General features: G+C 38.7%; 1 protein-coding gene and 1 long non-coding RNA gene across 5 annotated transcripts in view; both read left to right on the forward strand.

The window, feature by feature from the left end:
- The window catches only part of LOC5574452 (G protein alpha i subunit), a 70,076-nt gene extending 50,095 nt beyond the window's left edge, over positions 1–19,981 (forward strand). For all 4 annotated transcript variants that reach the window (XM_021841713.1, XM_021841714.1, XM_021841715.1 and 1 more), the window contains 5 exons: positions 2,228–2,412; positions 16,448–16,734; positions 16,803–16,897; positions 16,961–17,149; positions 17,844–19,981. In XM_021841713.1, coding sequence (XP_021697405.1) covers positions 2,228–2,412; positions 16,448–16,734; positions 16,803–16,897; positions 16,961–17,149; positions 17,844–18,034 — 947 coding nt within the window. In that variant the 3' untranslated portion in view covers positions 18,035–19,981. The remainder of the gene's footprint in view (positions 1–2,227; positions 2,413–16,447; positions 16,735–16,802; positions 16,898–16,960; positions 17,150–17,843) is intronic.
- Positions 19,982–23,640: 3,659 nt separating this feature from the next.
- Positions 23,641–24,005, forward strand: LOC5571392. Its single transcript, XR_002499840.1, has 2 exons — positions 23,641–23,796; positions 23,859–24,005. It is a non-coding gene; the product is annotated as an uncharacterized LOC5571392 (long non-coding RNA).
- Positions 24,006–27,062: the final 3,057 nt, after the last annotated feature.

Raw genomic sequence — 27,062 nt, forward strand, 5'->3', positions numbered from 1 at the left:
GTATCTCAGCTTCTGATAGTCCGAATTGGCTGAAATTGATGACGAACTACAAATAACCTGAAATTTCGTCTGATGTCAATTGATTACATTGCATTACAGCAAGTTTGCGTAACTTCTGAATGTCAAAACTTTTCCAAACAAACCAAATACCTACAACTTACCGTTTTTGAAATCAATAGAAACATCACTCGGCTACTTCATTTTTTTTTCTTAAAAGAACCCTCTGAAAATCTTTGAAAAATAACTGACATTTATTAAATTCACTACAGATCAAACTTCAGATTATTTGTTGTTCTACATCCAATTTTCAACCAATTCGGACTACCAGAAGCTGAGATACAGATCCCCAAAATTGGGCATTTTGTGTGGAAAACAGCACTTGGCTACTAACTTTTGTCACTGACTGTATGTGATTGAGAAGAACCATTTATATATTACCTATAATGGTTTAAACGAAAAATGTTCATTGGAACATTTCACTTGGTGAGTCATGCCGATCAATGTTACCCGGCTGATCAATGAAACTCCGTTTCACGGTACCCAGTCTACCCCAGATGGCGCAAATGCAACAACGGGGACCGAACCAAAACCGCAGCTGTGCCATTCACGATTTTATGAGGTGCCTGGCGTTCGTGGTTCATTGATTTCCAAATCAAAGTCCTCGAATCGATAGATAAACGATGGCACGAGGGGTTTATCTTATCTGCGTGGGTGTGGACGCAAAGCAAACACCGTTAGTCTTTTGAGGGTCGTTCGAGAGGCAATGATTGGCCAGGAATGTCCTGGTTTTCGTTCTAATGTGCACTGAAACATAAGTCGATTGGGTACATGTATAAACAAGTTGAAAGTTGAATCACCATACTAGAATTTCAATCAAGTGACAAATTCGAAGCGGAGATAAGCACTATACCCAGAATCACACCTATATGAAGCGCCATCAGTGAATCATGTTCCGGTTAGATTCATCACGAGGCCAATTAAGTTTCCCATCGGGCACCGCTCGTTTGAAGGGTTTAATTGCATTCATAGATGTTGTCCCCTTGGAGCAAATACGATGGCGATTGACTGATGTCAGCACAACACGACGTACCATTTGGTATCCAGTAACTGTATAGCAAACACCATTAGATATTATGTTCGATTGCACATTGCGCGCCAGCTCCGCATTTTCAAACCCGTTGCATATAAATGTGTGCACATGATAAAGATTTACTGTCGCTACCCGTCACTCAATACGTCTCTCGATTCACCCAAGGCAAACATAGCCACGATAAAAATATGTAGAGTAAAGTGGGATAAAAGTTCAAGTGGGGCAAGGGTTTCTGTTTTCAAATTTCAGGCCCAATTCACAACAAATGTTATTAATGTCATGGTGGTTCAAATAACTTTCACTTAAAAAATTATAAAAAATGATAGAGATCTAGAAAATTGGCTCCCAAGTCCAGAGTAGATGATTAATTTGGTGAGATCGTTCCATATTTTTGTTTCAAATGAATAACATACTATGAAACACATTTAACCACGACAGCGTTACTTTTATGTATTTATTAAACAAAATATCAATGGTTCGTCACTATCGGTGTCGAAAAAAACGCTTGAACATACCATAAAAATACGGTCATCAATGCTCATGCTTCATGCTCATATGTTTGAAAAGCTTTTCTGACCCATATCGAAACATTTAGAAGTTGAGCACTATTACTTAAAATGTTCTTATTATTTAGATTTAGTAAAATATGTTTGATCATGCGAAAAAAGTTTCCAAATTTAGAAGTTTTGCTTTAGTTTTGCGAAAACCTTCTATTTGGGTATGATTCTATTTTAAGCAAGACTGTTTTAACGACCTTTTGCCCCAGCTTACTCTACTGTCTCCTTGAACTTCTTGAGTACAACTGAAAACTTTTTCCTTAGCAAATTGAATTCTGTCTCTCGCTCCGTCAACCGATTTGAATCCACCCAAAATCACCCCAAGACGATGATATGACTCTGTAAGCGACTGACAGCCGTTATCAAACGGCATCCCACGAGAAACGAAAGATGCAACGGGCAAACTTGATCTCTAGTGAACAGCAAAAGTAAATGCCATTATTCTCCACCAAGGCCCCGTCTCGATTCGCAAACGACTATTATAAATCGCTTTCTTCCATTTATCAATCATCATCCCACCGCATCTGAATCACCACCAATATTAATGATTCTACCACGTACCTATTTCGTTCTATTTTAGGAGCGGGCGAATCCGGCAAATCAACCATCGTCAAACAGATGAAGATCATCCACGAGACGGGCTACTCACAGGAAGAATGCGAACAGTACCGGCCGGTAGTCTACAGCAACACCATCCAGAGCCTGATGGCGATCATCCGAGCGATGGGACAGCTCAGGATCGACTTTGCCGATCCGAGCAAGACAGTGAGTCCAAAATATTATTTATTTTAATATAAAGGACAAGACACGATCGCACGACCTTAACTGTTGCATTTCAGTACTGCCCCTAGTACAGTAGCATGGTGGTAACGTCTGCGGTTACAAAGTCATGCTGAAAATGTGTGGGTCCGATTCCCAGTCGTCCCAGTTTTTTTTTTGTAATCAAAATTTTCTTCATTATCCTTCCATAGAGCATGTGTAGCAAAAATTTACATGGTCAGAACTGGTAGCGGTCAGACAGCAAAATAATTGTGTCTTTTTTGGTCACTAATAATCGAAGAAGTGACCAAATACAGTATGGCCCATAAAAAAATGCGAAAATTGTTTGAACGTGAATATAGCATCCACAGGCGTTATTTACATTGTTTTTGATATTGATTGTAATTTCTGATTATCAGGGTGGCCACCGAACCGGGAAAAACGGGAAAAGCGGGAAAAAGACGGGAATTTGAATCCACCGGGAAAAAGTCGGGAAAAACCGGGAATTTGAGAAGATCACCGGGAAAATCGTTTTGAACGAACATCTTCAAGCTGAAATCTACAAACTAACCGCCAAAACAAGTTATAGAAAGTTGTTATGTTTAATGATATTGCCATGAGGCATTCGCAATTTTGAACAAATATCTTTCAAACATTATATAATTTCTACTATAATACACCATATTTCTTAAAAATGTCTCGAATTATTTTTTTTGAATTTTTGTTCTCGCACTATCAGGGCTAATATTTTTTGATTTTTTCTCTATCTTTTTTATTCGACGTTTTGAATCAAAGTTTAATTACTTATTGCAGATTGGTTTAGAACTCTGCTGTAATTGCTGAACACCACAAAAAAATTATAAAAGCTTTTATTGTGCCCCTAGTTATCTAACCGATAAAGTTTTGAATAAAGGCTCATTTACGATTTTAATAACGATCAAGCTGTTACAGCTCATATAAAATGTGTAGAATATCCATACAAAACGCACGAGTGGGTGGGTGGATGTCAAAAATAATAAATTTTGGTGTTATTAAAATTGTGAGTGATCCCTAACTAAGTGCTTCTACATGTGTGGCCTTGTTTCATTCATACCTTGAACTTTTTTGCTTTAGCGAATTCTTCAATTTTATGAAGAACATTCAAAGGATTAAGAGTTGAAAAAAATTCGATTACGTTAAAGAACTACTTGGGCATCTTGATGATTTACTCAGGCACCTGGGGCTTTTGTCGGCTAAATTATCTGAAATTCAGCATTAAGATGCACTTCAGATGATTATAAACCAAAGCCAAACCTCGAAATTTTAAGAGAACCAAACAGAACTCTGAGCTGAAATTTTGATCGTTTTTTCATCACCAGAATCCAACCAATCCATCAAACGCAACCAATCATTTAACGCGAACGGATTGTTAGGTTCTCTAGATCTTTAAACTTGAACTTGATAATTCGAAGTTTGGCTTAAAGGGCATATTATTGGTAAATATGGGTCAAATAGCATACAAATTGAATCCCTGTCGTGTCAAGAGTAGGACCTGTTACCACAATTAACCATCTCTTTCCCATGATAGACAGCTCCAGAGCTCCATTGATATTCGACGAACGCGAGACAAATCGATTCAGATGAATACTATACTATGCCATAGTTTTCAGAATAACATTTTATATAGATTAAAATAATCTAACAGTCAACTGATTGATCCAATAGTGAAACTTTTGATAAACAATCAAATTAATATGGAAAAACAACTAGAAAAAATAAACCGCTTTTCATAGAAACGATTTTTTATATGGAAAAAATCAATTTAGGTCGTTGGAAAGAATGGATTAAAAACCGGGAAAATTATGTAAAATATACCGGGAAAAAAGCGGGAATTTTAAAATCTAAATTTGGTGGCCACCCTGGATTATTGTAGTATATTCTGACACAACTTCGCTTCTTTATTACTGTTCTTATTAATGTAATAAAAAAAATAAGTTCAAAGGGTTTTTCCGCCCAAAGCTAGAAATAGCATCTGATTGTCGTATACTCTGGTGATAAACTTTCCACGTTCAAAAATCACACTTTATTATTGAAAATTTTAGTTTGTTTGGTATCAGAGGATGGAGGAGTTCTTAGAGAACGTGTTCTTCATGATCACAATAAAATATTTTGCCAGGGTCATAGTTTTGAGGGCATTTGCGTCTTATAGGTTTGATATGCCCTTATTTTTTGTTAAAGTTGAATAAAAAATAAATACGAAGGCCTATAACAAATTTTTGAGAATCAAATTTGTTTCTTCGGTTAGAGACAACTTATATCAATACTAGCTTATAGGTTTTGAGCAAAACGGAGCCGCTTATCACACTTATATGAAGGTTCAATCAAAGCTTTCCAAAATGAGCCGTTTTTTCGAAAATATGTTTAAGTCTTCATTTATCCAGGTATGAACCGGTTTTATCATTTGATATGGGCGTATGCTGGATACAAGGCCTGTGAAGAATCTCACGCCATCGTTGATGTTTTAGAAGCTTTCATCACACAGATATTAATCTCGACGTCCGCATGAAAAAATTTGAAGGTATGCTTCCTATGCCTCTCTGGTAAGGTAAAAGTAACAGATAAAAATCATGTCCAAAGCGAAAAACTGAGTCTAAATAGATTAAACAATACAAGTAATGAATAATATTTATGTTTCATACACATTTCTATGTAAAATTTACCATAAAACATTATATGACGATTTTCGCATTTTTTATGGGCCATACTGTAGTGACCCAAAAGTAACTACACAACTTAATACTTGAAGTATTCAAAACTACTAGAACAGAAAAAACGTTCTATCTACATATTGGGTGAATTGGAATGCAGTAATAGGGGCCTAAAGCCCTGTCCCAGTTTTAGTACCCAACACTTAAGTTTAGGCTAGAAACACATGTTTACTAAGTTTTGATTTTCGTTAATTTAAGGCCAAACAACATATTTTTTACGGTTTTTGAGATATTGTCACACCCCTTGGTTTAAACTCAAATTGTTGGTATATTTTATTTTCCGTGTCCCTATCGAAATCCTCCATAGTTTCTTCAAGAATTTCTCCGAAGTTCCTCAAGCAATAACCCCGGCGTTCCACCAGAAACGACTCCGGAGTTCTTTCAGCAACGCATCCGGAGTTTCTCCAGGAACGCCTCCCGAGATTTTCCAATAATTGCTCCAGAGTTCCTCCAGGAATTTATTGGGAGTTTCTCTAGGATCAGAGTTCCTCCTGGAACTCCTTCAGAATTCCTCCAGAAATTCCTTCAGAGTACCTCCGGGCATAATTTCGGAGCTTCACCGGTAATTCCGCCTGAGTTGTTCCAGAAATTCCTCCGGAGTTCTTTCAGCGATTAGTCTGGTTTTATCTAGCATTTGCTCCAAAGTTCCAACAGAGCTCCACCGGAAATCTTTTTATATTTCCTCCGTAGTTGCTTTTGGAATTTTTCCGTAGTTCTTCCAGGAGTTTCTCCAGAGTTCCACCAGGATTTTTTTCCGGATTTCCCCCACGAATTCCTTCGCAATTCTCCCGGAGTTCCTTCAGCAATTTTTCCTCCTGGAATTAAGAGTGTCTCCAGGAATACTTTTGGAGTATTTCCAGGAATGTCTTCGGTGTTTGTCTAAAAGGTCCTCCAAGAATTCTTTCAAAAATTTTGACTGGAGTTCCTCCAGGAATTCTGTTGAATATGCTCCAGAAAATTCTGCACAGTTCTTCCGGGATGTCCTCCATAGTTCCTTCCGGAATTTCTCCGGAGTTTCTCAAAAAAATATTCAGCAGGTCCTTCAGCAAATTTTGGAGTTCCTCCAGGAATTTTTTGGAGGTCCTCCAAGAAACTCTTCAGAGTTTCGCATGGATTTTCTTAGGAGCTTCTCCGGAAAATCCTTTGTAGCTCCACCGGTAATTCCTTCAAAGTTCCACCACTGTTCCTTCAGGAATTTTATGGGCTTTTTTCAGGATTTTTTCAGAACTCCTAGTTTATTAAATAGATAAACTTATGGACCAAACTCATTGAAGATTTTGAAGTAGAGGTACACAACGAACTATTTGAAGCACTTTTTAACAAATCTGTGAAAAAAAAATCGAGGTAAAATTTTCAATTGTGGACAACATTGGGATGTATGTCATAAAAAATATGTGGATGTATTTCAGAATAGTCTGAAAAGAAAGTCCTGGCAGAATCCAAAGTAGAAAAACAAGCAAAAAATAGGAACTGAGGCTAAATTTGGCTTCCACATAAGCAGTAACTCCAGAACACAATTGATTTGCGACGAACTCGAGACAAAACGTATTAGATGAATATTGTGCAAAAGTAATTAGAAAATATTCCATGTGTACTTAAAATACATATCTATATTTCAACTGAACGTTTCAATAAATTAATTATTGAAAACAATTATCAGTGACGATTCGTAACCTCACGTTGTATCTGTTCTACGACCCTGAAAATGACTAATTCTGCATTCTTAGATTATAAAGCAAACAGTAAATGATTGAAATTGTGCTTTCAAAGACATCTCTATTTGTTAGACGTTAGATGCATATTTGTTGCTGAAATTCATGAACAGGTGGATTTGTATATACATAGTTGACATTTGCATATACAAAGCAGTGGGAAAAACATTATTAAGGGTTGATCAATAAAAAAAAGTATAGCTTTCTAAGCAAAGTTAGTGCTCTTGAAGACTTTGACCACTTTCTGACACACTGTTGGAGTTTTTTTAGGTATAAGATACTTTATGTAGCCGCAAATTACTACAGAAAGTTCACTACTAATTTATCCAGCAAGTCTGTTAGATATTGGTCCTGGTTTTTGCCAACATTTATTCAAATATTTCGGCCAGAAAATTCAGCCCAAACTTGCTTCCTAAGTTTTGCTAGAATCTGTTCCAAAACCTGCGCCAGAAATTTGTTAACATATTCCGTTGGAAATGTCTACAAAATATCCACCTGATTTTTTTCCAGAAAGTTGGCCACGATTCGCTACCTTTCTTGACACTTTGATTTCGAAATCACACCATATTTATGTTTATAATGTCTATTTCTTGCTGTTTGTGTTTGAAAAGCAAACTCAGCCTTAAATTTAATTATCTTCACTGCCGTGAGTCGCAAGTCAGTCCCATCTGCATTTTCGTCAAAATTGAGTTGAGTTCAGTTTTCAACATATCTTCCAATGCTCTTTCAGCTGCATTAGTGAGATAATATGATTTGTTCGGAAAAATTATGAAAAAAAAAACAGCAAGTCAAATTGTCCCATAATGAAAAGTAACCGCGCATATCAGTCAATCTACAGATTTCCACACCGTGTAACACAAAAATTAATCGTAGTTTGATCATCTTTATATTTATCTCGTAAAGCTATCGTAGTGAAAAGCTAATTGTGAAAGTTTCATTAAGATTTGAACATGTTTCAATCCACTGGAATTTTTTGAATATTTGTATGGAAAACGAGTTTGGAATCTTCACAGCCAATTTTCTCAATGCCTACTTTTTACAGATGGGACTGACTTGCGATTCACGGCAGTTCAGATCACAAAAATAGTTACTTTAGTGACTTTATTGACTTTTTGTTGCTAATAGTGATTTTTTAGTGATCAAGTCGAAAAAATGGAAGTTTCTAAAAGTGACTCGCTACCAGTCCTGCCATGATTCAAAAGTAGTTTTACACGATGTCTAATGTAAATTTGCGACAAATTTGGCATTCCCTTTATTATGCAGATATTTACATTTTTTCTATGTACTTTCGTAGTCACACGTATCCTACGAGATATAAGAAAGCAAAAAGAGCAAATAGTCATCTATGTAGAGAAATTCACGTATTCTCGGCCGTCTAAGCGCTTTTCATTTGTAAATGTTTCGTAAGAGTGATGCAAATTTTGAAATTTTTGCTCCCCTTTGTTTAAAGGATTTTTATTATGGTAAATAGCATTCTCCATATGTTTGAAATGATTTTGAAGAAATTTGACTGTGCACACGCCATTTGAAGTTTATATGGAGATTACTATGGAAAACGCCAACCTTTTGTGGTCAACCCTGTATCTCTTCGCGCCATAATATTTTATGGGAAAGTGAACCAACTCTGCTTATGCCCTCCCCTTGGTTATGCGACCTTGCCGCGATGGGAGGGCATAATCCATTAGCCCATATGATGGAAACCAAAGGCGTAACCTGTAGTGGTGGTATCACATTTTGGCATTTTTTGCTTAAAGCCGCGTCATAATTCATATGGTATAGACGCAATAATATCTCGGATGTGATCCAACGGACATTCTGCGTCATTGATAGAATTGATGCCCATTTCAAATAATTAATCTATTCGAAGTGGACATTAATACTATTGGTGACGTTCAGTTTGCCTTTTGCTAACCAGAATGATCCGTAGCCACTCTTACTATTAGCTAGCTAGATACATCGTTATAATATACGACGTAGGGAATACTTAGGAACTCTTAGGAAAATGACTAGAAGATTCACTGAGTAGAAATAAGTGGCGACAATCTTATTTAAATATGGTTTTTACATTGCCATAATAAGAAATACCTCTTTTGTAACAGCGGTATAAATAATCTAATTCCAGCTTCATTTTCGCAAAATTTACAAGTAGAAAGTAGGCGTTGTGAAGCATTGCATTTGCCACCGAAAAGTGAATCTTGTAGGAGACTGTAATAGAAGCCTAAGGTAACTTTACTCTTCAATATTCACTATAAAAATGACTATGGAAAGTAAGACGCTGAGATCGGTCATTAGGGTACACTTGCTAGTTTCGAAAAATTGTTGAACAGACAAGGAAAGCGACTTTTTTCTTTAACGATATATGAACGTAATGACCAATAAATACTTTTAACAACAAAAATGAAATTAACTAGAACTACTACTAAACAGCCTAATTTTGTTAAGACTTGACGACACTTGACATTTAAGACTGTAATCTTACGTAAAAGACAATAGTAATCAGAATAGCACTTGAATGACAAATTATTCAAAACCATTTCGACTAGACAGTATTAGTAATGCACTACTATTTCAAACAAATTCTAATGGAGCTGCTGATTTTCATAATGCTTCCTTTTCTCAGAAGCAAGGGAATATGGGTACTTTTCAAAAACTACCACGTCACAATACTAATAAAAAACAGTGTTCATGTGGGCGCCATTGCCTAGTCCGTCTGAGTATTGGTCCTGGTAGAGGGGAAACTTGGCAAAAGCCCGACCGAGGGTTCAGCCTTGACAAGTTAAGCTGTCAGGCAGCTCCAACTGAATACCATACAAAAAAAAAAAAGTGAACCAACTCTGCTTATGTGAAATCTTCCCTGCTACAGCTTTGCCGAAGACCACATTTTGATTGGACGTAAGAATAAATTGCTATTCATAATTATAAAGTGGGTTCGCATTTTGCATGCTTTACCAACTGCTCGGCAGGCAACAATGGAGCTCCTGGCGGGAAGAATAGATCAAAGTAATCCAGGCTACTACCGTTTTGACTCATATTCCGAACACTTAAGGTCAACAGTGACTTCAAATTCATCTGGAAGGCATAAATAAGCTGATATCTGTAAAAGAAATAATTTCTCTGCAAAGTCTGACTGTTAGCTTTTAGGTGTGCCGATAAAATTGTTTGTTTAAACTTGTTAAGTATGGTTTTTACGTAAAAGTATGAAACAACATTTTGATTCAAATGCCGAACACCGTGTTCATTCTGTCTCATATTCCGAACACCTTGATTCAAATTCCGAACACCACGAATAAATCATATTCAAATGGATAATTTCGCAAATAAATTTATCTGAGCTGGTTCTACTGGTCTCGAACTAGAGAATCATGACTACTCCCGAGGTATAAAATATATTGGAAGACGTTAAAATTGAATTTCAATTGACTTCTATTTCCTTGCAATTTGATGACATATTTCAGCGAAACATTTCAAGCAAACCGCCATACAAAAACCGAGTGTTCGGAATATGAGTCTGTTCGGAATTTGAGACAAAACGGTATGTTCTAAAGCAAAAACAGTGTTGCTCTAAAAGTAATTGAATGATCATCTCAGCATGATCTACACTTTTGGAATCAATAATAACAAATTATCCTTATGTTCCGTCAAAATGTGGTCTTCGGCAAAGTTGTAACTGGGAAGATTTCACATAAAAAGAGTTTGTTCATTTTTCCATAGATTATTACGACGAGCAGTTAGAGAACTCAGGGTGACCAGCGCACCGGGAAATCGGGAAAACCGGGAAAAAAGCCGGGAATTTCGAATCACCGGAAGAAAACCGGGAAATATACGGGAATTTCAATTAGCACCGGGAAAATTTTGCATACCAAGTAACGTTTTAACCAGCACGATCTATATTTTAGTGGATTTTTACAAAAGCTTCTGAATTCGCATCCCAAGTTAGTCAATAAAGTCAAGAACATATTCTTGTATGTTACCACTTGCTCTAATCCAGTAAATCAGTGTTCCTCAGCCTAACTGACTAGGCGGGCCAATCCAATACCTACATTCAAATTATGACGCGGGCCGCCAGTTATGTTAGGATATATTTTAACGACTTTTTTGAGAATCTTTTCTTATAAACAGGAAGATAATAATTCCGAGATCTTCAAAGCTCTCCCCAAAAAAGAGAACATCTTGATCACAACGATTCAGGAAGCGTTAATAGCATTAAATGTCTGGATTCTCATGAATTTCATTGATTCTTCGAACTTGGAAAATCTTTTATTTTATCAACCAAGTCAAACATAAAAACCAAAGTGCATTTGGAGAAATGTTTGAGGTTTTCTTCACTGCTATGACACATTCTAGCCATAAAAGCTGAATGTTGAAGCGCGAAGCAAAGCAATTTTGAGAAATTTCGAAGCTCGCAGCCTCCTTCCGTTTTGGACCAATTGTAAGATTTGATGAACCTTAGATGGTTAAACAGAACTCGAGCTATTCTTGAGCTGATAAATACAGCCTATACCTCGTTGATTCCTGTTAAAGTGAATTCGATTATTGGACATGTAGAAATAATAATAATTTGCTAGAACGGACTCTTATAAAACATGTTACACAAAACCGAGCTCTGCTGGACCAACACATCTGTGAGTATGAGTAATTATCACACATGCTAATATATCGATTTTGTGCTGATTTATGTTTCAATTTCACAAATTTTATGTCACATTGAGATGCCTGCGCAAAAATTTCATTACACTGTAGGTGTGGATGAGTGTCCTTAAAATGTTTCAGCTCACACGAAATTTGAAAGAATTTCACACAACACGTTATATGAGGGATGTGTTGGTCCAGAAGAGCTAATTTTTTTGCGAATTGCGAATTTCTTCGTTTAAGCGTGGAAGAAATAAAAAAGTGTCATCAGGAATTTACTACTTGCGGGCCCCTTCACCCTTGACATTAACATTCAAAATCTGTTAGTGGGCCGCACAAAATGGTCTCGAGGGCCGCAGTTTGGTGACCACTGCAGTAAATAATTAGCCAGTAAATTAAAAACTTTTAATGAAGAAACATCTGTTCATATAGTTTTATGAAGCATTTTATTTTAAAAACTACAATTTTTGGATGTTATAAATTTCTCTAAGCAAGCTTGCAATTCACTAATATAAAAAAATGCGTTTACAACATATGATATTCATTGAAGATTTGCCATTCTCTTCTTGTTTGGGCTTGGTAAAAATAGTATAAATTCTAATTCATTTCAGAATTATGATTAGAATTATTTTTTATCAGAAACAATTGGCCTGAGAAAATATTGTGGGGATAAAATATAACAAAAAATTCTATGCTGATGACCATGGAACGAAATGTTGAACAATTGATAAATTCATTTTTATGTCTATAAAATCTGTGACCGTTCAAAATTTAAACTGTGATTCATTCAAAGATTGGCTCGACCCCATCGTATAAACAAGGGTCAAATTTTTTTAACACTGAAATTTTCCATAACAAATTCAACGATTACTTACCGTCGTAAAATATTGCTTCATAGATCAAACTGGAATTTAGCAGAATCAGTATAAGCCCAACAAATAAGAATGCGCAGCAAAAAATCTGATTTCCGTATACCCCTAATAGAATGCTTTGGTTTATGACCAAAAAAATTATTAAAAAATTAAAAGTCGTTTGAAATGGTAAAAAAAATCGTAAGAATGTTTCTTGTCATATCATTAAACCGGGAATATTTTTGAAATACGGGGAAAAATCGGGAGAAAACCGGGAATTTGAAACTGATTTTTCACTGGCCACCCTGAGAACTGAGCACAAAAGGTTTGTCTCTTCCATAGTAATTCCCATATAAACTTCAAATGGCACTTCATATATTGGGAGAATGATTTTCATCATAATTGACACCGTTTAAGCATAGGGGAGCAAAAACTTCAAAATTTGCATCAGTCTAATGTCTCGTACATAAACAAACAAATTACGTGTCTGCCTGTTTACATTTTCGCGCTGCACACCAAAAAAATCTTAGATTTATACGTCACGTAATTTTAGCATTAATCATGCAAAGCCGTTTCTCATGTATTTTCAATGCTAAAACCTACAAACACATCTATTATATCCAACATTGCCAGCAAAATCTTTAATATTGAACACGAAACGTCTTCTCTTAAAGAATGTTGCATGCAAAACGGCTCGGTTTACATGATTTTCACGCTGAAAATTCAATCATAAATAATGCACATCAAATGACAAGCCATCGATTCATCCATGTACATTATATATGACAGAATATTCAGCGTAGAATCATGTAAACCGAGCATTCTTGTTTGCAATTTTACTTTGTAGATGCAAGAAAGCATGCAATATTGGCGAATGTTGGATAGAAGATCATGAAATGTTTCAGTTTCACTCAAGATTGCAAGCATTTTCGAATGCAATGAGACAGTTTACATTATTTATCGTTGAATATTCAGTTATAACTCGTTTTACATGATTATCATAAAAGTTTACGTGTCACGTAGATTTAAGATTTTTTGCTGTGTGCCTAATCCTTTTTCGGCTCACATTTCTAATGTCAGTGCTACTATTGTCGGTAGTCTCATTTTCTTTGGTAGCCTTTATCATAAGAACTGCATGTTGATTTGTTGTTTTATTGCCTGCAATTCGAAATCAGTCGCATTTAAGGTCGTATTTACCGTGATGAATCAAAATCCGGACGGTATCAAAATCCGGACACTCTGACAATGTTTATTAATTAAAGGAAAAAATAAATGTTGTTCTGCCAGTTTTCAATCACATCAACTATTTATATTACTTCTGATCATTTTACTGTTTATTCTAATCTAGTAACCATTGCCAAATAAATAATAAAATTAAAACAAGTTACGCTGCTCTGGCTGGACGTCATTTCTTCGCTGCTCAATTTCATTCGGTAGTAGCGTTGACAAACGAACGTCGAGTGTTTATCCGTGAAAAATATGTTTTATTTTTTCGTTAATAGTGAAGTGATTTCAACTCAAATAGAAATAAAACGATAGTTTTGCTACTTAATAACATTACAGTCATGGAATATGGTGTAAATGTGTACTGCGGGGTGTGAAAAGAGGGTGTCCGGGATTATAACCAAATGTCTCAAATCCGGACATTACATTATATCTCCTCGTTAAATTGAAGTGAACAAATATTTCAAATATGATAGTGAAGGAAAACTAGTAAAACAACCACAGAACGCATTATGAATGAAAATGAAACGAATTATGGGGGAAAACTGTGTGATTTTTTATTACTACCGTTGAACTGTAAGGAAGTGCAGTGCAGGGAATTCAAATACAAATTTCACCCATCATTCCTGCATTTGAAGCACTGTGATTCGCATAAATACTTCAAATAGTAAGATATATGGTATGTAATTGAAATCTTACATAATTTTAGTAATTTTTGCACAAATAATTCTACATCGAAACAATTGTCCGGATTTCGATTCAAAAGTGTCCGGATTTAAAGACAACACTTGCTGCAGGTGTCCGGATTTAAGGACAAGATATGCTTCATTATTCTACCGATTTTCATTATAAAATCGTTATTTTTAAAGGAAAATGTATCACTTCCATAAATATCTGGTATAAAGCTATTCATTAAGTAATAGAACTTTAATAGTTTACCCATAATACTTATTGAAAATGGTATTTAAACACTTGTCGCTGCTTAAGTGTCCGGGTATTGATGCATCACGGTATCTCAATAAATTATAAATGTGGTGAAAATTGTTTGTTCAATCTCAGAAATCAAAGGGAAGCTTTACCAAAAAATCATCTGAATGTATTCGTTTGTTTTGATAGAAGAATACTGTGAATTTGGAGTTTCAATTTTGATTGCCAAGAATAGTAGAGTGGTGCCGAAGCCGTAAATTACCCTATTTATAATTTACGGTGCTGGTCAATAGGCCGAAATTCGTTAGGTCGAAGTACACCATAATTTACGTGTGTTAGATCAGTTATGCTCAAACTGATGTCCATGAGCCGCATGTGAGGTCCGTAAATGCGGCCCGTACACTGATCTAGATCGCTGTTTCGTCGGCCACAATCTCTAGTACTCTGGATATGCATCCTTGACGTCCCTAAATCTCCAGATTCCTTTAGAATTCAAATGATAAAATTAAAGATTCCGATAGAAATTTGTATGAGTTCATTAGGAATATCGAGGTTAGCAATAGGAATGCTCAGGATTGAACTGTATAAATATATATTATCGAGCATGAGAATGATTGACCGCCCGCAGTTGATACTCCTTTATTGCAAGAACAGCTGTACTTACACAGAAAACACCAACAGACGCTACTCAGGATCAGTAGCATCATCAATGTGTAAGTACTGGTGCTCTCATTGTTATAACAAACAATAACAGCGCCGGCTGCGTCCGAATGCAGGTCAATTTGGGGAAGGGAGGTAAATGTTGACGTGTTACTTGCCTTATGGAAGCCGAGGAGTTCTCTGCTCTTCCACAAGTAAACACTGGGAGTTTGGATTTGGGAAAGGGTTGTTAAAGGATTCATTTGGTAAACAATAAACATATAATTTGAAATGAATGCATCTAACCGGATTCGCGATACTACCAAAAACGAAATATTACTCGATAAACGCATTGAACGCCGAACAAGTGTTCATTGCTCACCCCCAGGAAACTATGACTGGCCCGTCACAAGACTGAGGTGGTGGTGGTCAATAATCGCAAGTCCGAGCAGCAAACTCAAGCTCCTAGCAGGCGTGGCGCTATCCATACTAAGGTATGGAGGACCAATCTGGTCAATAGCGCTTAGAACGAGCAGAAACCTAAAGCGGTTTGAAAGCCCATGCAGGATAATGGGATAACTCCACTGGAGGTAGATGGACCTATCGGCTGACCAAAATGTGTCAGATTGGTATGAAAGAAACCACGGGGAAGTGAACTTCCACCTGATGCAGTTTCTGTCGGGACATGGTTGCTATAGGCAGTACCTCCATAGGTTCGGGAACTCAGAATCCCAATTGTGCTGGTGTGGAGGAAACAGCGGAGCATGTATACAATAGAGAGAATGTGTGTGGATGCCGAGTGCTGGAATGCATTAACTTCGGCTGTTACCCACATTATGCTAGAATTGCAGCGCCTATGGCGCGCCGACCACGAGTTGGCTGCAGAGGATTAGCCCTGCCGAGGCTGGTCCCTTGTAACATTGTTTAAGTCGGCTAGGAGAAGCAGTTAGCCTACGCTACTTCTGCTAGTACTATATGCACTGGCCCCTCCCCGAAGAAATACCGTAAGGTGGGAAGATGAGGGTCTGAGGCCAATGGTAATGTCTGTGCACTCAAGGGTAATGCCTCACCCTTCGATTACTGTAATGTCCGTCTGTCAAGATGCTCCTACTATTTTCTTTAGACCAACGGCACAAAACTTCTGCAGCATGCGTTGAGCTTCTCGTAGAACTTAGTGGAGATTTCTTCACATTTCAATCTGAAATATGGAATGTATTCCTAAAATTTAAATAGATAAAATTACAGCTTCTGGTTCCGAATTTCTAGGTTTGCAAAGTCCTATGCTAAAGATTCAATCCTTCTCGCTTCCCAGGACATCGCCCGCCAGTTCTTCACATACGCGTCCGCCACCGAGGAGGGCGAACTGACCCCGGAGCTGGTGTCGCTCATGAAGAAACTGTGGACCGACCCCGGCGTGCAGCAGTGCTTCTCCCGGTCGCGCGAATACCAACTGAACGACTCCGCCGCGTACTACCTGAACTCACTGGACCGGATCTCCCAGCCGAACTACATCCCCACCCAGCAGGACGTCCTCCGGACGCGGGTCAAAACGACCGGCATCGTCGAGACGCACTTTAGCTTTAAGGGAATACACTTCAAGTGAGTATTGTTGCATATCTAGATTTGGGTTCGGGAATACTATTGATTGATCTTTCTCTTTTATGTAGAATGTTCGACGTGGGTGGCCAGCGGTCAGAGCGAAAGAAATGGATACACTGCTTCGAAGGTGTAACGGCAATCATTTTCTGCGTGGCGTTGTCCGGTAAGCTCGTTGCATAGATGATGGAATTTACTGAAGGCTAATCATCATATTTAACCTTTTCAGGGTACGACCTGGTGCTGGCGGAGGACGAAGAAATGAATCGGATGATCGAATCGATGAAGTTGTTCGACTCGATATGCAACTCGAAGTGGTTCGTAGACACGTCCATCATACTGTTCCTGAACAAGAAGGATCTGTTCGAGGAGAAGATCACCCGGTCGCCGCTCGTCATCTGCTTCCCAGAGTATACCGGTAAGTAGCACCATTTATGTTTCTATTGGTGACCTCAATTGAAAAACGTCTATTGTCTCATTTTAAACACTTGGTCACTATTTCAATGCAAGTCTCTATTTTCAATGTATACTTGCACACATATCTAGTTTCTAAAATCGGAGAAACATAGCCGGAGATATTCCAGTAGGTCATTGGGTCAGGTCGGGGAAAAAAGTTCTATTTTTTGTTATCTTTATTTGCTTGCAATCCCAATCATTTTAATTTGCATAAATTATCAATATTTGATATTCAACATCATAAATGAAGAGTTTTGCACCATTTAGAATGTACCGGATGTGGCCATTCGGGCTTAATGGCCGGAAGAACCAGCATAGATTGGGCCTTCCTTAGCCGAGTGGTTAGAGTCCGCGGCTACAAAAGCAAAGCCCTGCTGAAGGTGTCTGGGTTCGAATCCCGGTCGGTCCAGGATCTTTTCGTAATGGAAATTTCCTTGATTTCCCTGGGCATAGAGTATAATCGTACCTGCCACACGATATACGAATGCGAAAATGGCAACTTTGGCAAAGAAAGCTCTCAGTTAATAACTGTGGAAGAGCTCATAAGAACACTAAGCTGAGAAACAGGCTCTGTCCACGTGGGGACGTTAATGCTAAGAAGAAGAGGATAGCTCATAATGGCGAAATATTGACGTGCAATGCTTTCTCTTTCGCAGGCTCCAACACGTACGAGGAAGCATCCAGCTACATCCGGATGAAGTTCGAGAACCTCAACAAGCGGAAAGACCAGAAGGAAATCTACACCCACCTGACGTGCGCCACCGACACCAGCAACATCCAGTTCGTGTTTGACGCCGTCTCGGACGTGATCATCAAAAACAACCTCAAGGACTGTGGACTGTTTTAAAATAGCGGCGTATGTGGCTGTTTTGTTACGTGTATGCGGAACCGCATCCAGACTGTCGTCCTCCGCTCTCTTGTTCGTCTGTCCACCAAAATAGTGAGCTCAGATATGGAGGGCGTTAGTGTCCTGTTGATATATCGATTGTGACGGAAAGTTTTACCCGAGAGATGAGTAAAATCAAATTGGCCTTGTGGCGATCGTGAACGGAAACACGCTTATGTTAATAAATAGTTTTACACTTATGGACCCTAATTTAACGAATCACGGAACGAATTATTTAAACAAGAAGGAGAAAATTCTGGGAATTGAATGAACAGCTGAACAAGAAGCAGATAAATGGGTTGTAAATGTTCTGGACTAAAAGTAAAAGCAGTAAATATATATATTTTTATATTTAAATAGTGAAATATATGGAATTCGCTGTGCGTTGTTCAAGTATATGGGGAACATCCCCGGTTGTGTCCGCCTTGTTAAAGCAGCAAAAATAAACACGTGAATGTAATTGTTGAAACGCTACATCAGAACAAATGATCCATTCTTCTCTCCCAATCGAAGCAAATCTGCATTAGGAATTACTAAGTGAGAATAAGAAACTATTTATACCTTACTGTTAGGTGTTATCTAAGAAATCGCGAACTAAGATCAAGAGACGAATTTAGAACTGTATATTGGAAACAGGGCTCTCGCCATAACCTAAACACACTCGATTGTCCCCTCCTTTCGGTTTTAGTAGCAAACATATGCTTTCAAATGGAACAAATCATATCCACTGTGCGTAGCTATTTATTGTTTTATATAGAACTTAGACTTCCTCCAAACATTCTTCTCAATTTAAGTTGAAAATCTGAACATTCTACTCTAGAGAGAAATTTCTCATTCCAGAAGAAGCATTTCGGCGGAAACCTTTCTACTACTATTGTGAGATCTACATCTTTTCTACAGTTAGCGATTGTAGAAGCAAACGAATGAATTTTCTTCAAAAAAAAAAAAGAACTACAGGTAACGAATCCTTTCTCTAAGACTGAAAACTCCACATCAATGAATCAAATGCGTTCCGTTATCGATAAATTTTCTGCATACTGCAGAGTGAGTGCAGATGTCCCCATTTCGGTGATAATTACAGAAACAACGACGACAGTTACAATATAGACGAAATATTTTGTGAGAACACTTTTCCCCTTAAAAAGTTTAAAACTAAAAAGATTGTAAAAGTAATATACTAAACACTAGAAAGCAGGATCTAACTAAACGAACAACCTTTATCCAACATCAAATTTGTCCTTTATAAATGTACATCTAGATACATGAAACTACTACTGTAAAGAGAACTAAACTAAAATATCCGCTGCAAACTAAAATGATAAATTATTTTGTACTACCTGTTCGTACCTACACCACGTATACATTATATTTTTTTTTATATAATATTAAAATTCCAATCATAAATCCTCTTATCTTTCTAACGAACCTCTTCTTTATATTCCTAAAAATATTAAGCACAAAAAAAACGAAACAGCATCCACCTGAAAAATAAAAGTTGACTAATTCCAGGGTTAATATAATAAAAATGTGCACAAATGTTGAACGCAAAAACCGAAAACGATGAACGCATAAACAGAAATTTACAATTGACAATTACCCTAAACGTCAAATCAAAGAGCGCAAAACTGTGTGTATTTTATAGATGTTTTTCGCTTATACGTATTATATACCGTTGACCCCGCCACGGGCAGATGATGCAGTGAAACAAAGTGCGCGCAAATACACTCCAGACAAACTCGAAGAGGAAGAAAAAAAAACGTATATTTTGCGAGCCACAGGTTTATTTAGCCCTCCCGTGAATGTGGTATCCATTGTTTTCCGTACATAAAACTGATGAACTGCAACACTACTGACGAAATAAAGGCAGGAAATAATGTTTTGATAAGAAATATATATACTTGAAAATCATTGGAAGTTTCTACGGTATTGATTGAGAAAAGTCCATAGAATGAATGTTTCGCCGTAGAGTTTGGTGAACTTCATAACTCCACATGTTTTCAGGTTCTGCTGGAGCTTAGTCCATGTTTGTGTCCGTAGAGGACTATCGGTCTTATAAGAGTTTTGAATATAGTACATTTGGTGCGGAAGGTAGCTCTCTCTCTATTGTTCGCACTTTTACAACCAATTCACTTTCGTACAGACTCTCCACATCTTGATATTGACAATTAGAAGTTCGGCAGTCAAAACTTCGGCGAAGTTCGGCGTCGGCATTCTAATTTGGTGCTTCGCCGACGCATAAGGATTGCCTTTGTCGGCGTAGCACTTCATTAGACGTGCCTATTCTGCGCGGCGTGTGAGGTGACACGAGTCGAATGAGGTGACAATTGTCGACTCGCTCCCATTTGATTAACATTAGTCGTCTCACGTCACCCGAGGTGAGAGCGACTCGTCTCGACTCACACGCCGCGCAGAATAAGCACAAGAATGCCGACGCCGAACTTCGGCGAACTTTCGATGATATTTCATTTCTCTTATAAACTTCGGTCTAAAGTTAATCTGAATGCACAATATCGGAGGGACCATCGAGATAGGAAGAGATCGAGATATATTTAATGAAAACTAGATTGAAACCGCTCCGTTGTCAGGAAAATTGGGAAAATAATGAACAATCAGACGTTATTTCGCCATCCTACAGAATCACGAAAATCTGGTTTAGTATCCTTTGGTAATGAGTATATCGACGTCATGAGAGAAAATCGGGAATGAACACATCGAGGTATTGGAGAATTTTGTAGATAAAATGTGAAGATGTTGTATTCACTGGTATAAAGGTGAAGATAAATCGAAGCCAACTCTCAGATTTACAAGAGCACAAATCTGGAGAGCCGAAAACCCGTTTGAGCCGAAAACTTGTTTGAATGGTCACCTGCTGGTGGTGACCAATTGACTGTTTAACGATAAACTTGCGACGATCGACGCGCTACCATATTTCATATAACGGAGGGTACTAGAATTAACTTGGAGGTGATGATTTGGAGGTCATTTGGCAATTTGGACGTTAAAATCCCCTCCAAACACTAGCGATTTTGACTAGGATGTTGACGTTTGATGACGAATAGCTTAAACGAATGGTTGGTTGTCTAGACTTGTGCTCTTGATAATTTGAGGTTTTGCTTCGATTCATCTTCATCTGAAATCCTAAAATTTAAGTTTATTCAATAAACTTCTATAGAATTCATGAGGTTTTTACTTGGGGAATGACTCGAAAAATATTTGGAAGAACACAAGGAATCATCCCTTGTTGCGCCAGTAGACGGACGGATTGACAAACAGAACAGTTTCCGATTTCGTAACAACTTTATTAACGAAGCGTTATAATATCCTTTTGAGGAATAGATAAAATCAAATAAATACATTTTAGAATTAACTTTAAATTTCAGCATTAATTTTGCGACCTCAGCCTACTGTGGCTTCAATCATTGATTTGATATATGTTGTGTTTAGGATATGTAGGAATTCATTTCTGTTTCGTTGCAGTACAATAATTAAGGTGATTATAGAACGAAGCCACACCTCAAATTTTCAAGAGCACAAGACTTGAGAACCAAACAGCGCTCCGCGTTGAAAATTTATCCCATTGGTCACCACCAGCAGGCAAGCAGTTTGATTGGTTTTTAACGCGAACTGTTGTCAGATTCTCCAGTCTTGTGCACTTGAAAATTCAAAGTTTAGCTTCGTTTTATAATCACCTTAAACATACAGCACAGGTAAACTAAGAATTAAAAACCATGCAAATCCTCACCCTAACTATTCACATATTTATAGTAACTGAGACATAAATTGCCATTAAACTAGAACTAATAGTACGGATGTTGTAGTTAGTACGGACAAGAGTATTAGAAGAACACTAAACGTAAGTACTTAAGGTGATTATAAAACGAAGCCAAACTTTGAATTTTCAAGTGCACAAGACTGGAGAATCTGACAACAGTTCGCGTTAAAAACCAATCAAACTGCTTGCCTGCTGGTGGTGACCAATGGGATAAATTTTCAACGCGGAGCGCTGTTTGGTTCTTAAGTCTTGTGCTCTTGAAAATTTGAGGTGTGGCTTCGTTCTATAATCACCTTAAGTTTAAGTAGAATTTAAGTAGAATAGAGAAATTCGAACGTGGCCTGGCTGTACAAACTAAATTTAACGAGCTTCAGCTTGTGCTTGATTAGCCGCCCGTATCAGAAGGCCGGCTCGAAAGGCCCATTCTTCACGAATTGGATGATTTCTGCCAAAACCAACAGACTAACTAAAACCTAACTAACACCCTCAGTGTATAAGTGCTGGCGATCTTCTATAATTTTAGGCAACAATGGTGCCAGCCACGTCAGAACGCAGACCAATGAGGGGAAGAGGGAGGAATTGATGTTGCATTCAAAACTTGCCCACAGTAGACTAAAAATACCTCTGCATCAACGCCAGTTCATGCGAGAAGGTTAGGGTTTAAGGAAATTTTATGGCAGAGAGGCTTGCTTTTGGTTAGCAGACTGCCTATATAACAGGCCTAAGAAAAGGCGTGCTATAATGATGAAAGAATGGCAGCACAGGGAAACAGTTTCTTGTCCGTCTTTGGTTCTAGCGATTGCCATGAACGAATAGTTTAAGTGTGATAGATTTAGAGTGAAAGATAGAAACAAGTGATAGATAACAACTACAAAGTACGAGGAAAAGGGCTTTTGATTGATTGATTGATTGATTGATTGAGCCCATGACCTTTCTGCTTATGATGCAGAAGCGGTAGTTATTAGACCACCAACCCCGTCCCAACGCTTAAAATCATCAAGGGGGTTTCTTAACATAGGGCGATTCCCAAAGACAATCCTGAAAAAGAGATGATCGCTCGAATATTTATGCGATTTTTTTATCGAACGTTCAAGCATTGCATGCATAATTATACTAAACATTTAAACTAAACTTTAGCAAATTTTAACCTATGTACACAGAGAAACAGACGTAACACTTAGAACAAATCGCGATCAAAATCATAGTCGCGAAAACTTGTACGCCCAATGCTAAAAACACTGTAGTTGGCCGATGGACCAACAGGTGGCGGTAGTGTGTAAACGTCAAACACGAACAAAAACGACGCGAGCGCTGCGGATAATCGATTGACCACCTACCCAATATTTGAATTGAGCGTTAAAAAGTTGGTCGATGGACAGCGATGAGAGTGTGACGTCTGTTTGTCTGTGCTATGTACTTCGTTTCTTTAACTTTTAGGAGGGAAATGTACCCAACTTTGCAGCGCTGCAAACGGTGCGATTTGCATTTCGAGTCGAAAAAAGAGCTGGACAAACACAAACGGCTTGAGCACAGAGACTTCATGTGCGACACCTGTGGCCTATCGTTCGAGCAGAAGTTCGCTCTGGAGACGCACCGAAAGCGACACGAGAGCGTGCGGCAGTTCAAATGCGAGTACTGCCCAATAGAATATTACACGCGACCGGAGATGCTTTTGCATGTCAAACAGGCGCACCTGAACGCATTCGAGGTCAAGTGTCCCGACTGTGGACTCAGCTTCAAAATCAAGTCTACGCTGAATCAACATATAAAGACCCATACGAATCAGAGTACGCATACCTGTAGCGTTTGCGGGTATGGGTTCAAGTCTTATACCCATCTGAACAGGCACATCAAATCGGTCCACCAGGACGTGCGGTTCAAGTGCGACCACTGCGAGATATCGTACGGACGAAAGGACAAACTGCGGATGCACATGGAGAAGACTCATAATGTAGGTGATCAAGTCCTGGATTAAAGTGATTAACTTGATACATCTTGAATTCTACGTTTCAGATCCAAACATACTTCGTATGTGATGTTTGCCTTCAATCGTACAACTGCAAAGAAAAGCTAGACGACCACAAGACGCACCACGAGCATCCGAAACCGCTGCAGTGTGGAGTGTGTCTGGCCGCTCATGTGACGCCCGAAGAGTACCAGCAACATCTCTGCATCAGCTACAGGTAAGTGCCTCGTCATCCTGAGTTTCATCCTGAGTTTCCTGAAGTCCAACAGGGCTCTGACGCGAGGCCAGCCCAAGGGAAGTATGCGTCGTCGCACAGAAAGCTGTCCAAAGTCCCGGCGAGATCTTCACCGTCAATTGGGCAAAACGAGTAGTCGCAGAGACACCGTAGTAAATTCGTAGTGAGAGTTCATGCCAAAACGTCAACAAGGCTAGATCGATTTGTTCATACGTATACTCGTAACTGAATAATTTCTCAAAATACAGTCCGAAAAATCAATAACTCTGGGTAAACGTACCCCGGGCGTGTCGTCTAACGTCGCGAGTTCGGAATGTAGCCCCAATGGGGGACCGTGTTCCATAATGATTCGTAAAAATTACGATAAAAGTAAAGTCCGCATAACCTCAACGCAAACAGAGATTAGTACCATGGTTGATAATGATCTCTTGACCGCCAATGTCCAGCAAAGGCGTCGTCATAACTCGACTGACGAAAACAGTATGCGGCCTCGAAACCAGAGCAGCGATAGTGGTCATCAGTTTTCATCTCAACCGATAGCAGGCTGCAGCAATGCCAACAATGTTTTGATTGCGGTTCCAAACGTTCCGACAGAAAATCCTTTCGATACGCTCATGGACAATGAAGAGTTGCAAGAAAGAGTAACACCACAACAATCAGCATCGAAGATTCACAGCCCTCCAATTTCCGTGCATAACGGTACTGTGAAGGACATAAATAAACTAATGTCCTCCCTAGAAGTAGGTGAGAAAAATTACGCACAGAAAATCATCGTAGGCGGCATTCGTCTTCAAGTTAAAGAAAAGACGAAATTTACCGTTGTTGTTGCTGCCCTCAAATCGGAAAATGTTAAATTTTTCGCCCACGGTACAAGCGACGAAGTTCCGATCAGAATAGTGCTAGCTGGTCTGCCGGTGCTCGATTTGGAGGAAGTGCGAGAAGAACTGAAGCAAGCAAATGTTCTCCCAGTAGAGGTCTAGTTACTGTACTCATCGAAAGATGAAGATTCAGCTCTGTACCTGCTCAAATTCCCGAAGGGTGCCGTGAAATTGAAGGAACTGCAAAAAATAAAAATGCTGTTCAATGTAGTTGTCAGTTGGCGCTTTTTCTCAAGGAGGATTAGAGAAGTTATCCAGTGTTATCGGTGTTAAAAGTTCGGCCACGGAATGCGCAACTGTAATATGGATGCAAAGTGTGTCAAATGTGGGGAATTGCATCTCACGAAGGACTGTACATTACCGCCTCGTAGAGCAACGGATGATCGTTCAAAAATTCGTTGCGCCAATTGCAGCCAGAATCATACTTCTAGTTACAAAGGATGTCCAGCAAGGAAAAACCACATCCAGGAAAATGAAGAGAAGAAAAAGATGCAAAGCTCACGAAGAAGGGATACACCTGCTTCGTCCCATGCCCCGCGGGAGGTCGCAGCTTTCGTTCCACGTTTGTAACTCCGAGTAAATCATTCGCTGACGCTATCAAGAATGGGTCTTCTGCTACTGTTGTTGCTGCTGCTGCTGTTGCTGTTGATGGTGCTGCTGGTGGTGGTGGTTATGCTGGTCCCGATCAATCGGAACTATTTTCGCTACACGAGTTTATGAATCTTGCTAGCGATTTATTCACTCGTCTCTCTTCGTATAAAACGAAGGCACAGCAATTTCTCGCCTTGTCGGAATTGATGATCAAGTATGTGTACAATGGATAGCACAACCAGCTTGAACATACTTAATTGGAACAGTCGTTCTATTCGTAATAAGGAAAGCGAATTCTTCAATCTACTGGACAACCAGACATTTCAGTTATGACAGAAGCCTGGTTACGTCCAGATATCTCCATCTACCATCATGACTACACATGCACTCGCTTAGATCGTTCTTCGTCGGAGGCAACCCGAGGAGGAGGCGTGGCGATATTTATTCGAAAAGGAATTAAGATCACCCAATCTGGTGGACTGAATATTAACGTCATCGAGGCCTTACAAGTAACCGTTCACACCGACGCTACTCCAATTCATCTAGTTGCTGCTTATTTCCCTGGATCATCTAACCTAAGTATGCTCAACAAATTCAAACGTGATCTTGGTACCATAACAGGGTTCTCTGAGCCATTTTTCGTAATTCGTGCCAGACACCGGTACTGGAATTGCCAAAAAACAAACAAGGCGGGTGAAATACTTTTCCGGGAATACGAAACATCTGACTTCTTCATTCATTTCCCAGCTGGTTTTACTCGAATGGCTACAAACGGTAGAAGTACGTCTACACTTGATCTAGTGCTGTCGGGAAATTCCATGGATATGTCAGTCCCAGAAACAATTCAAGATCTTTCATCGGATCATTTTCCAGTGATGTTCACTATCAATGCTGATATTCCCTTCAAAAATGAGTTCCGTCAGTACAGGAACTATAAACGCGCAAACTGGACCGTTTATCCAGAAGTCTGGATCTAACATCTGACGTCATAAATAACCTGGATACTGAAGACAAAATCGATACTGCCATTGACACGCTTGTTACCATATTAGTTGAGGCTGAAAGAGTTTCGGTGCCAGTTGTCAACTGTAATCCTCAGAAGCGCGACCTTCCAGATCGAATCAAACTACTGATTCGTTTGAGGAACGTGCGAAGAAGACAATATTGCCGCACTAGAGATCCCTTGCTGCGAACAATTGTTGAAAATCTCAATCTCCAAATCTGCAACGAAAGTTTCGAAATTTTGGTACAACCATCCGTAATCTAGCAAATGGTATCAGCAAATTTTGGAAAATCTGCAAAAATCTCCGGAATAAAATCAAATACCAACCACTTCTTCGATGCGGAAACCGGCTCATGGTGTCTGACGCGGAAAAGGCGAATACATTAGCCGAGCACTTTGCAAGCTCACACAACAATCAACTTCGCAGTGATCCAGAAACTACCTCAGAAGTACATCGGGCAATGGAGGATTTGGAAAGTCACGCTCTCCATAATATCGACGTTGCCACTTTCACTAAACCTACAGGGTGTCCGCAAATTATCCG

The sequence above is a fragment of the Aedes aegypti genome, chromosome 2 (assembly GCF_002204515.2).
Source record: "Aedes aegypti strain LVP_AGWG chromosome 2, AaegL5.0 Primary Assembly, whole genome shotgun sequence".
Taxonomy (NCBI): domain Eukaryota; kingdom Metazoa; phylum Arthropoda; class Insecta; order Diptera; family Culicidae; genus Aedes; species Aedes aegypti.